Source organism: Apium graveolens, unplaced genomic scaffold (assembly GCF_009905375.1).
Source record: "Apium graveolens cultivar Ventura unplaced genomic scaffold, ASM990537v1 ctg3074, whole genome shotgun sequence".
Lineage (NCBI taxonomy): Eukaryota > Viridiplantae > Streptophyta > Magnoliopsida > Apiales > Apiaceae > Apium > Apium graveolens.
Window position 1 is genome coordinate 60061 of NW_027417928.1, and position 13105 is coordinate 73165.

At 40.0% G+C, this 13105-nt stretch overlaps 1 protein-coding gene across 1 annotated transcript; it reads left to right on the forward strand.

Annotated features, from left to right (window-relative positions):
- Positions 1-1842: 1842 nt before the first annotated feature.
- Positions 1843-2232, forward strand: LOC141700905 (uncharacterized). Its single transcript, XM_074504565.1, has one exon. It carries the CDS (start codon positions 1843-1845, stop codon positions 2230-2232), a length of 390 nt encoding a protein of 129 aa, XP_074360666.1.
- Positions 2233-13105: the final 10873 nt, after the last annotated feature.

Consider the following 13105-nt stretch of genomic DNA (forward strand, 5'->3'; position numbering starts at 1 on the left):
AGATGCCATTGGGGTGTCAACTGAGTTGGCATGGGGTGTTAATTTGGGGTGCCAAAAGTTGGTGTCCCATAATTTAGGGTGTCAATTTCATTTATGGTCCCAGTGTGGTCCCAATGTTACATAAAATATCATTTCTCTAATATAATTATATTATGCATTTTTATTGAATTAGTGAAGTTGACATCTTGGGGTGTTAACCATTGAAGTGTTTTTTGAAAGAAGGGTGATAAAAATGATATGGAAGAGAGAGAATTTAAAATATAATAATTTTGATTATATGGCAAAGTTGAGGGATGTCAATGCCATGTTGTTTGACACCCTTATTAGTAGAGTTGAGAGATGCCAATGGGGTGCCAAATGAGTTGGCATAGGGTGCCAACTGCCAACTTTGGGTGCCAAAAGTTGGCATCCTGTAAAGTAGGGTGTCAACTTGATTTATGATCACAGCGTGGTCCCAGTGGTACATAAAATATTATTTCTCTACTAAATTTCTATTATGTATTTTTTATTGGATTAGTGAATTTGGCATCTTGAGATGTCAACTATTGGAGTGTTTTTTGAAAAAAGAGTGTTAAAAATAACATGGAACTATGGAAGAGAGAGAATTTAAAATATAATATTTTTGATTATGTGGCGAAGTGAGTGTCAACCATTGGAGATGCTATTGTGATGTTCTAAACATAATTGTTTATTATATTTATAAAGAATGTACTAAGAGTACTTGGAGATGCTCTTAGTTAATTAGTTTTTTGTAACAAACTTTTCTTACTTAGCTCTTGTATATAAATATAAATTGGCTGCAGTTTCATTCTCTTGTAATTAAGCAATGTAACTGAATCCACTCAATTATGGAATGCACATTTTGTTCATCTTCTTTACTTCTTCATCTTGTTCGTAGCAGCTTTAACCTCACAATATTATGATGTTTCACTCAGAATTCTGAAATACTTCAACAAATTATCAACCCGACCCTTAAAAATATATTCCCATCCTAATAAAAAAACGTCTTTTCATGTTTGGTCAACTTGCTGCACCACCTTACATCGGTCCTTTCAAAATTGAATTATGTCAATTTGTTTGAGAGCAGTCTGTACCGCATCTTTCATTTTAGATGTGAAATAAAAATTGAGATGATATCCATACATCAATAGGTTGAGTTGATCCTGCAAGCCCCACATACCTATACTGATCAAGAACTGCATCAGAGATCTGATCACAAAGCTTGTCTAGATGACCCTCATTAACAGACTCAGAGGTAAAGATGAAGGTCTCCATTTTATAAAGCTGCACAATAGAGAAGCATTCTCAGATTGCACACATAGATATCCACTAACCGAGGAAGCTTAATTTTAGATGTTTATTCTTCAGGAGTTTTCTTCTAATCATCTATAGACCCCGGATATTATTAAACTGTTTACAATTCTAAAACTAAACTAAAAAACTACCTTACATCCTCTCTCAATTGTTCTTCTCTCTAAGCTTAGCTTTCTTCTTCCTCTTTAGTTGTAAAGTACAGAACACCTATTAGTTTTCATTAATGGAGTTTGTTACATAGAGTTCATGTTCATCTTCTTCTTAGTTTGTTGATTGTTACTTGTTTCTGAAAAGTGTAAATGATAAAGTTTATCATGGTATCAGAGCTTGCTTCGTTGATTTGAGATTTTACGAACGTATTGCATCTTCTTCGTATAGATTCTCCGTCTCCTTCGTTGATTGTGATCTCTAATGGTGTTTTCGTATGATACATCACGGCTCTCTATTATCAGGTGCAATTGCTCCAAATCTCTCGAGTTCTAATTTCTTCTTTAGTACTCTTTGCTTATTGTTTAATCTACTGAGTTAATGGCGAATAATAGAAATTTACATCTTAATCAAGATCCTACTAGCGTATATTTCATACATCCTTCATATGCAAGTTCATCGCAGCTTGTATCTACTAAGTTCAATGGCACTGGATATGCTAATTGGAAGCGATCGATGATTCTAAGTCTCTCTGCTAAAAACAAATTAAGTTTTGTTGATGGATCTTTAACTAAACCTTATAATGCTACACTTGAAGGAAAAGCTTGGGATAGGTGTAATGATCTAGTTTGCTCCTGGCTATTGTTTAATCTAGATGATGTTATTGCTAAAAGTGTGCTTTTCTTCAAGTCTGCAAGAGAGATATGGTTAGACTTGGATGAACGCTTTGGTTATACTAGTATGCCACAATTGTACTCTCTAGAACAATAATTGTCTGAAATGAGTCAAGGTTCTAAATGTATATCTAAATTTTTTACTGCAATCAAATCTGTATGGGATGCTATCAATGACACTAGTCCCTTGCCTACCTGTACCTGTAATCTATGTACTTGTAATTTGACTAAGAGAATTGTTGAAAAGCAGGAAGAATAGAGATTAATACAGTTCATGATGAAGCTCAATGATAATTTTAGTGTTGCAAGGGAATATGTACTGATGATGGAGCCAATTCCAGCTATCTCACATGCTTTTAGGCTGTTTGCTCAAGAAGAAAAACACAGAGAATTGTCAAGTGTCTCTCAGACTGAATCATTGGCTTTTACTGTAGAAAAGAGGTCATATGACAGCAAATCCAATTTCAGAGGATATTCTAATGCATCTCAATCTCAAAGGCAGTGTTATTCCTAATGAACTAACAATGAGATTTACAGAAGGGGGGTTGAATGTAAATCTCAAAACTTTTTCAAGTTTTGAGCAGTTTCAAAGGCTATGTGTTTAAGATAAACAAGTGTATGAATTGCTTTAAGCTAATACAGACATATATATATTCAAACACTAATGTAAAGAACACAACAGACCTTAAAAACTTTTCTGGTGGATTGTTGTTCCACCAGAGATGGTATTTCAGAAAATCTGTGATTCAAGAAGTTGATCACAGCTGCGTCCTAGTACAAACTAGATAATTTTTCTCTCAAGATTTTTCTAAACAGTTCTGGAAAAATTCATATCTAATTACTAGCTGCTACTTGGTTTATATATTACCAAGTTTACAAGTGAAGACAAAGATAAAAAGTACAATAATAAAATAAGTTCTCCACTTGTTTCTTCTCCATTTTACTCCAGTGTATTGTTGACTATTGCCTCTTTATACTAGAGTAGAACGGCTGCTTTTTCTGATGTTCCTGAAATAGGCTACCACATCTCAGTTGTCTCTGTCAACCCATGTGCCTCTGTTTGTAGGTACAACTACCACTTGTCAACTGCTATTTAACAGAACATCCGTTGAAGCCTTCATCCGTTGATGGCTTTATCCGTTGATGTGTTAGCAGTTGAAGCTCTATCCGTTGATGCACTCATCCGTTGAAGGATGTTATCCGTTGAAGCTTTAGAGACATCCGTTGAAGCTTTGTTTCTCATCCGTTGAAGGTCTTTAAGTTATCCGTTGACACCATTTCATTTATACAAAATTACAAGGCATGAAATATTTACAATTGGCCTTCCTATCTGCATATCCTCTAGTAGTCAACATGACTTATAATTTCCCTCAACATTTAAGAATTATATCTCAAATTCAGAGACTGAAATGTGCTACAACACTAGACTTATTTCTAAGTAAAGCTACACCATCAACGGATAGCCAAAATGGTCTTATCCGTTGAGGCTACAAACACTAGATTTCTACTTAAGTGTTTTGTTAAACATATCATCAAACTAATGCACATATATTCCTAACAATCTCCCCCTATTTATGTCTATAAGAATTGTAGACATAAATTCAAGGTTAACTTGATGATAACAAAACACTTAACAAATATATGAACTGAAACTAAGTAGAAATTTAAAAGTGCTGCAAAAGTGTATGTACTAGAAGGTAATTGAAGATTTACAGTATTTCCAAGGGTGCTCCTCTAGCCTGAGCAAATCATCTTTTTCTTCTTTGTTCCCTGGTTTTCTTTCCTAGCCCTTTGTCATTTTCCTCAATTTGGAGTTGGAGTTGTCTGAAGAATTCAGCTTCATCTTCATCACTGATATCCAACTTAGATTGCATTTCTTTGAGAGTTTCATTGCTGGCAATCTTGAGTTGGTCTTCAAGTCTGAAAAATCTTCTGACTCCTTTATCATCTCTGAATTCCATCAACCAATGAGGTGATTTGTGAATTGTAGTTCTGTTAGGGCGAAAACACGCGCTAATATTCACGCAAGTATACGCGTTCGCAAGTAATATAGAATACTTTCTAGTTCGTTCCCTCAGAGACTCAGACTAAATTATTGTCTAATTAAACTCACTCACCAATGTATGATTACTTCTCAATGTTAAGATAATAACACTTAAAATTGTTGATTAAATATTAACTATAATTAACTACTTAATTAACCACTTAACTAACACTTCAATTTATCAATAATAAAACACTCATGAGATCACAACTTCATTATTACTTCCTTCTATAGCCATTGTTATTACCTTTAGCATGTGATAGTGATGATATTAATCGAATAACACGAAACTGATAAAAGCCAACTTTCATTGTACTAATACCATTCCACCAAGCATCCACAATTAAGATAGAAGTTGAATAGTCATCAATTATGTTGAGTTCCTATATGTCTACAGAAATTGACAACACAACGATTTAAGCACAAGTTATTCCTTTTTGATTACATAGGGAAAATAAAACTGTTAGAGTTACCCACTAATCATGCACAACGTACATGAACCCATGCTAGCATGGCAAGTTCTAAATCTCAAGATCCACCGTCGCTTCACAAGAGATTAACACCCTATCTTATATGTTCGCGACACACATAAGACGAATACGCACAACCAATACTAGATATCATGCAATCATCACACACTAAAGTATTAAACAATTAACTAAAGAATTCCATAATAAATCTGATGCAACCCCATGATCACGATTAGCCCATAATAGAACTTATCGCCATCATGGGTTCATATGAAATCATGATAAACAAACACAAGAAAATAATAACTAAACTAATTATATTAAAACAGAGTACGTCACAAGAGTAAATAAGTCAAAGCAAGAAAACTAGCATCCAACGTTACAACGAAACAAGAATCACAATAAAATATGCTTCCCCTTCGTTGCGGTGTGCTAAATCGGTCTTCTTCCTTATCTCCTTCGCTTCTTGCGTAAAACACAATCTTCTTCTTCTTAATCCCCTTCTTAATCCCCCCTGTGAAAACGTCTCAAATCTACTTATATAATAGTCCCATAAAACTCAGATTACATAGAAGTTGGAAGCCAAACAGAAGTAGAAGTCTAAAATAATTCAGCAAAATTCCCGACCCTGCGCGGCCGCTCAGCACAGCTGCGCGGGCGCGCAGGCCTCTACTGGAAAAAATCCAAGTTTGCTCCGTTTCTTCGCCGTAATCTGTCCGTTCCTTTCCTCTCGCAATGGTGAACACATGCCAAGGCTTATTCTTGATGATTCCTCCCCCGAAATGCAACTAATATCCTGAAATGCATAAACACTAGAAAAACACATCAAATACACAAAATACTTGATTTCAAGACACCAATTTAAGCCATTTTAAGACGTTTTAAGTGGTATAAAATGCCACTTATCACACCCCCAAACTTAAATCGATGCTTGCCCTCAAGCGTCACAGACTCAAAAACAAATAAAAATATGCATGAATGCAATCTATATGAAAATGCAGCGATCCCCCTTACTACAATTAATTAACCAAATTGCCACATCTCAACGAATGTAGTTAGACAACTAAAGATCAATAAACTCATGCAAACGGACATACAGTCAGAAACGTGGTGTGTGCAAATACTTAACAGATATGCTTCGGAACTAGACCAATTACTATGACTAGACTATCCTCAAGGCAATCCTACGATTATACAAAGAATAAAAATTCCAGGCACAAAGTGATATACAACACTACAAGAACTCTGGAGCTTACTACGGAATCGTGCTTTTTATTTACAACTCAAATGCTTATTTGACCGTGCAATGAGTGAGGTCCACAAAAGACTTATACAATGGTATCCATGTAACGAGCGTTAGGTTAGCGGATCCCAGACTCTAAAAGCCTTAGGTCGCTAGGCACAAAGTCCCCTAAGAACTTAATAACTCGAATACCAAAGAGCCCACTCTTGATCAATTATGCCAAATTTTTATTTTATTTATTTTTTTTTTCTAATTTCTGAGCAAGTGCGTTTCGCTCCATCTTGCTCAACCCTAGACTACTCGCAACATACGCGAGCCGGCTACTAGCCATTTGACGCCTAGCCACAACTAGCAACAACTTCCATATTTTTTTCTCCAAAATTTTTCTTTTTCATGTCTTTATCACTAAGAACCTATAATCGAATTCTAAGCATAATAAGTAGATTGACCTTGAAAACAACCAAATCATAACACAATCTAGCCCTTTCGCATTCTCTAAGACTTAGTGGACTTACAAGTGTTTCTAACATGCATATCAACCTACACAACTTAATATCACTTTAATGCTATCACTACACTCACATCAATATCACAATTCAGTCGATAAATCATTGCAAAAGGGATCATGGTAAATGCATGAGCTACATGACATTCATAAAAAAAAACTATATGGCATAAATTATGCAACTATATGAACTAAACTATCATGAATATGCAACTAAATGACACACACACAATATTCCTTAACTACCACCCCAAACTAAAAATCTTCACTGTCCTCAGTGAAAGTAGTAGAAAGGAACACAGGGTATACCTACTCGGAGTCATCATCATCATCACCCTCAGTGGGTGGAGTATCAGGCGGCGGGTATGCAGAGTCCTCACCAAAAACTGGCCACTGGATATCAGCTCCAAGGCCTCGAAAAGCAGTCCCTAACGCAAGGGTGAGTTCCTGAGCAAACCTGCTCTGTGTCTCATACATGGCATCCATCCGCCGTGAAAGCCTCCTATACTGGGCATCAACCATCCCAGCACCCTCCTGAGCTCTCGAAGAACCAGCCTCATCACGCCCTGGCCTAGCCATAGTAGCACCTCGTGCTGGACGCCCTCCTGGAAGACGATAACCCAGCCCATGCTCCTCAGGCTCACCACCGGTCCACTCCTGCATCCCATTCAGAGTGCCAGAATCAATCGGAGCGGCTGGCAACTGCAACTGCTCATGAGCCGGCCAGTTCACTCCCACTGCTCGGCATAGCTTCGTAACCTTAGATGCATAAGGGATGTTCATATGCTTTGCTCCCCTCAAAAACTTCAGAATTCCTTGGTAGATAAACTCACCAAGGTCCACATAGTACTCCTCATTCAGAATTCCCCACAACAGCTGTGCTCTCTCAACTGTGACCTCGTGTGCATGCGAAGAAGGCAAAATATTAGCACAAATAAATGCATTCCATGCACGGGCATACCTGTTCATGGCGATCGCCGGAAAGTGACGATACTCATTATTGCCTGTACTGCGGGTCCAAACTGTGCCCGGTCGACAGAGAGTCGCACAAATCAAATCCAAGTCAAAATCCTCAGCAGTCTTTTCATTCCAGTTCTCCTCCTCGGGCTTCCTCTCTCGCTGTCCAATCACACGGCGAATCGCCGCAGGATGATAATCAACCGTCAGCCCACGGACCACAGAAAACCCATTCTTTTCAGCCTTCGCGTTCGCGTAGAACTCGCGAACAACGCTCATCGGTACTGCTTCGGGTGACTCACAAAAAGCTATCCACCCCTTCTCTGCAATCATGGGCAACAACTCACCATCCCTCCCCGATGGTAAAAACCCCCTCTCCTTCAGAATCGGCTTACCCAACAGCCTAGTGTACTCCTCCTCCGCGGCTCTGTCAGTTAACCGAGGCCTTGCAGCAGTACCCCTCGATGAATCAGCAGTAGGAACTGTGCTGCTGCTGTCAATAGTGCGTGCTCTCTTGGGTGCCATTGATTCGTGAATAAAAGCGTGTAAGAACTGATATTTGATGTTTTTGAGAGGGTTTAAGTGTAGGAAGTTTTGTGGGCGATATGTAGGATAGGTGTATGTATATATAGGGTGTGGATTAGATTAGGGTTTGGGAATTAAGGGATAAAATGATGGGGTAGTGGGAACAAATCGTGGGTTTATGGGCTAAAACTGTTTTTGTGTTTGTTTTTGTTTGTTTTTTTTTTCTGAACTGTAAAAAAATTTCTGGTCCTCGACCCCTGCGCGGCCGCTCAGCATAGCTGCGCGGGCGCTCAGCTTGCTGCGCGGCCGCTCAGCTTAGCTGCGCGGGCGCGCAGGGGGTCACTGGAATTTTTTTTTCAGCCCCTGTTTTCTGATTTTTTTGTGTTTTTGGATAGGTTATTAACTTCTAAGGGTTCCTGTAACAATAATTTATGGGTTTCCTCCCACGCAGCGCTTCTTTTTCGTCATTAGCTTGACGTTTCGTACCCTGCTCAAGTAGTCAACAAAATGGCACTAACCACTTCTCGGTTTGCCATGTCCCCATAGTAGTGCTTCAACCGCTGACCGTTAACCTTGAATGCTTGGTCCAGATCATTCTCAAAAATTTCCACCGCTCCATGTGGAAACACAGTTTTGACAATAAAAGGTCCAGACCACCTTGATTTCAACTTCCCAGGAAAAAGTCGGAGCCGAGAGTTGAATAAGAGAACTTGTTGCCCTGGTACAAATAACTTTGGATGTAGCTTCCTATCGTGCCACCTCTTCACCTTTTCCTTATACATTTTGTTATTTTCGTACGCTTGAAGTCGAAATTCATCCAGTTCATTAAGCTGAAGCATTCTTTTCTTACCAGATGCATCTAAATCCAGGTTCAACTTCTTCAATGCCCAGTAGGCCTAATGCTCAAGCTCCGCAGGTAGATGACATCCCTTACCGTACACCAACTGGAACGGTGACATCCCAAGTGGAGTTTTGTATGCTGTTCTGTAAGGCCAAACAGCTTCATCGAGCTTTAAAGACCAATCCTTCCTTGACGGACAAACAACCTTCTCTAGAATGCGCTTTATCTCTCTGTTAGACACTTCCGCTTGACCATTTGTTTGCGGATGATAGGCAGTAGCTACTCGATGATTCACATTATAACGCTGCATCATAGAAGTGAACTTACGGTTGCAAAAATACGATCCTTCATCACTTATGATTACCCGAGGTGTTCCAAACCTTATGAAAATTTGCTTATAAAGAAAATTTAGTACTGCCTTTGCATCATTTGTCGGTAAAGCTTTAACTTCGACCCATTTTGAGACATAATCGACTGCCAGCAAGATGTACTGATTATTGCAAGACGAGATAAAAGGCCCCATGAAATCGATTCCCCATACATCAAAGACCTCGACTTCAAGCATCACATTTAATGGCATTTCATCCTTCCTTGACAAATTTCCCACTCTTTGGCAACGATCACACCTTAAAACAAACTGATGAGCATCCTTGAACAAAGTAGGCCAGAAAAAACCTGCTTGCAGAATACGAGCTGCCGTCTTCTCACCTCCATAGTGTCCCCCATAAACCGTGGAATGGCAGTCTCGTAATATCCCCTCCGTCTCACAGAACGGGATACATCTACTGATGATCTGGTCAGCTCCCTGTCTAAACAAATATGGTTCATCCCACATATACCACTTCACCTCATGCAGGAACTTCTTCTTTTGAGCGGATGTCAAATTAGGAGGCATTATATTGCTGACGAGATAGTTTACAATATCTGCAAACCATGGTTCTTCCTCCTGAATTGCAAACAACTGCTCATCCGGAAAAGATTCATTGATTAACGTCCTATCTTGTGAAGTAGAATCGGGATTCTCCAACCTAGAGAGATGGTCAGCTACTTGATTCTCAGTACCTTTTCTATCTTTGATCTCTAACTCAAATTCCTGAAGTAAAAGCACCCAACGAATGAGTCTCGGCTTCGAATCCTTCTTAGAAACCAGATAGCGAATAGCTGCATGATCAGTGAATACTGTTACTTTCGTACCAAGCAGATAAGATCGAAATTTCTTAAAGCCAAAGACTATAGCCAAAAGCTCCTTCTCAGTAGTGGTGTAGTTCAATTGGGCACCATTTAAAGTCTTACTCGCATAGTAGACCACATGGAAGAGATTTTTCTTGCGCTGTCCCAGAACTGCACCTACCGCATAATCACTCGCATCACACATCATCTCAAATGGTTCTGTCCAATCTGGTGCTGTAATGACTGGTGCCGTGATCAAACTCTCCTTGAGAGTCTCGAATGCTGCCAAACATTCATCATCAAATTTGAAAGGCACATCTTTCTCAAGCAAATTGCACAACGGCTTAGATATCTTTGAAAAGTCCTTGATGAATCGCCGATAAAAACCCGCATGACCAAGAAAACTACGGATTCCTTTCACAGAATTAGGTGGGGGAAGATTTTCAATGACTCCCACCTTGGCCTTGTCCACCTCCAGACCCTTGCTAGAGACCTTATGCCCAAGGATAATGCCTTCACGCACCATAAAATGACATTTCTCCCAATTAAGCTCCAAATTAGTTTCCACGCATCTTTTGAGTACGGCGCGCAGATTATTCAAACATTCATCATATGAATGTCCAAAGACGGAGAAGTCATCCATGAACACTTCGACGTTATTTCCAATCATGTCAGAGAATATAGCCATCATACATCTCTGAAAGGTGGCCGGTGCGCCACATAACCCAAACGAAACTCTGCGAAAAGCAAATGTGCCAAATGGACAAGTGAAGGTAGTCTTTTTCTGATCCTCTGGTGCAATACAAATCTGATTATACCCGGAATAACCATCCAGAAGACAAAAATACTCATGACCCGCCAATCTGTCAAGCATCTGATCAATAAATGGAAGGGGGAAGTGATCCTTCCTTGTGGCTTTGTTCAATTTTCTATAATCCATGCATACTCTCCATCCTGTAACTGTTCGAGTAGGGATGAGCTCATTCTTTTCATTTGCGACCACAGTGATACCTCCCTTCTTAGGTACACATTGTACGGGGCTCACCCACGAGCTGTCAGAAATAGGATAAATGATGCATGCATCTAGCCATTTCAGAATTTCTTTCTTCACCACCTCCTTCATGATGGGATTCAGTCTTCGCTGCTGTTCCACAGTTGGCTTACTACCTTCCTCTAGCAGAATTTTATGCATACAATATGAAGGACTTATCCCCTTGATGTCTGTTATGGTCCATCCAATAGCCGATTTGAATTCTCTCAAAATCCTTAAGAGCTTGTCTTCCTCACTACCTGAAAGGTCAGATGAAATAATAACAGGTAACGTAGATGAATCACCTAAAAAAGCATACGTCAAGTGTTCAGGTAATGGCTTGAGCTCCAAGGTAGGTGCTTCCTCTATTGATGGTTTGAGCTTCCCTTCAGCGTTCTTGAGGTCAGAAGTACCAAGAAATTCAAATGGTATGTCCAGCTTTCGCTTCCAGGGAGAAGCGTTCAGATATTGTAATTGCTCGTTGCTATCTTCATCATCGCTGTCAAAATCCCCCACTAAGGCCTTTTCCAATGCATCAGACATTAGCATGTGATCGAGTTCCGAAGTAACCGCAGAATCAATCACATCCACTTTTAAGCACTCCTCATCTTCTGTAGGGAATTTCATTGCCTTGAATACGTTGAAGGTCACATCCTGATCTTGGACCCGCATAGTAAGTTCCCCTTTTTGCACATCTATCAAGGTACGGCCAGTAGCCAAGAAAGGCCTCCCCAAAATTATGGGAATCTTCTTATCTTCCTCAAAATCCAGAATAACAAAATCTGCTGGAAAGAAGAGCTTATCCACTTTGACGAGCACATCCTCAACTATGCCCCTTGGGTAAGTAATGGAACGGTCAGCCAATTGTAGTGACATGTACGTGGGTTTTGGATCAGGCAGATCCAGTTTTTTAAAGATCGACAACGGCATCAGATTAATGCTTGCTCCCAAATCACAAAGGCACTTGTCAAACGTCAGATTGCCAATTGTGCAAGGAATGGTGAAGCTCCCTGGATCTTTCAGTTTTGGTGGTAACTTTTGTTGCAGAACAGCGCTGCATTCTTCCGTGAGAGCAACGGTTTCAAGGTCATCCAGTTTCACCTTCCTTGAAAGAATAGTCTTCATAAACTTCGCATAACTAGGCATTTGTCCCAGAGCCTCAGCGAAAGGTATATTGATGTAAAGTTTCTTGAACACCTCCAGAAACTTCCCGAACTGTCTATCCAGCTTTTGTTGCTGCAATCTCTTAGGAAAAGGTGGTGGAGGATAGAGCTGTTTCTCCCCTATATTAGCCTCAGGCAGAGTGTGTTCAACAGTAGTCTTCCTTGGTTCCGCCGCTTTCTCCTTTTGCTTAGATTCTTCATCTCTAATTTCAGCTTCTACTTCTTTTACCTTTTCAGCATCAGCTACTTTTCCAGACCTTAAGGTAATAGCCTTGACTTTCTCTTTAGCTTCCTTCCTGCCTGGTACTTCCGTGTCACTGGGAAGAGTGCCAGGTTGACGATTGAGCACTGCATTGGCTAATTGACCAATTTGATTTTCCAAGGTCTTGATAGAAACCGCCTGACTCTTGCACAACAGCTTAAGTTCCTCAAAATCAGCACTAGTAGGTGCAGCTGCACTTCCCTGTTGAGGATATGATTTCCTTGTAGCATACTGCTGTGGTTGCTGGAATCCAGGTGGGTTAAACTGTTTACTCACTCCTTGCTGATATGGTGGCTGAATAGCATTCTGATTATTCCCCCAGCTGAAATTTGGATGATTTCTGTTGTTAGGATGATAGGTCGCTGGCACAGGCTGTTGTTGTTGCTGATAATTATTCACATACTGAACAGATTCGTTTACAAGAGAACACTGATCCGTAGCATGAGAACCTGCACAAAGCTCACAAACCATAGCTATTTGATTAACTCCATACGTAGCCAAAGAATCAACCTTCATTGATAGCGCTTGGAGCTGGGCTGCAATAGCGGTGGCTGCATCAACTTCCAGAATACCTGCTACCTTGCCTGACGTCATCCTCTGAGTTGGGTTTTGATGCTCATTTGCAGCCATCGTCTCGATAAGATTATACGCCTCAGTATAGCTTTTAGCCCATAAGGCGCCTCCAGCTGCTGCATCGAGCATGGGCCGAGATTGGGCCCCCAAACCATTATAGAAACCAGTGATCACCATCCAATCCGGC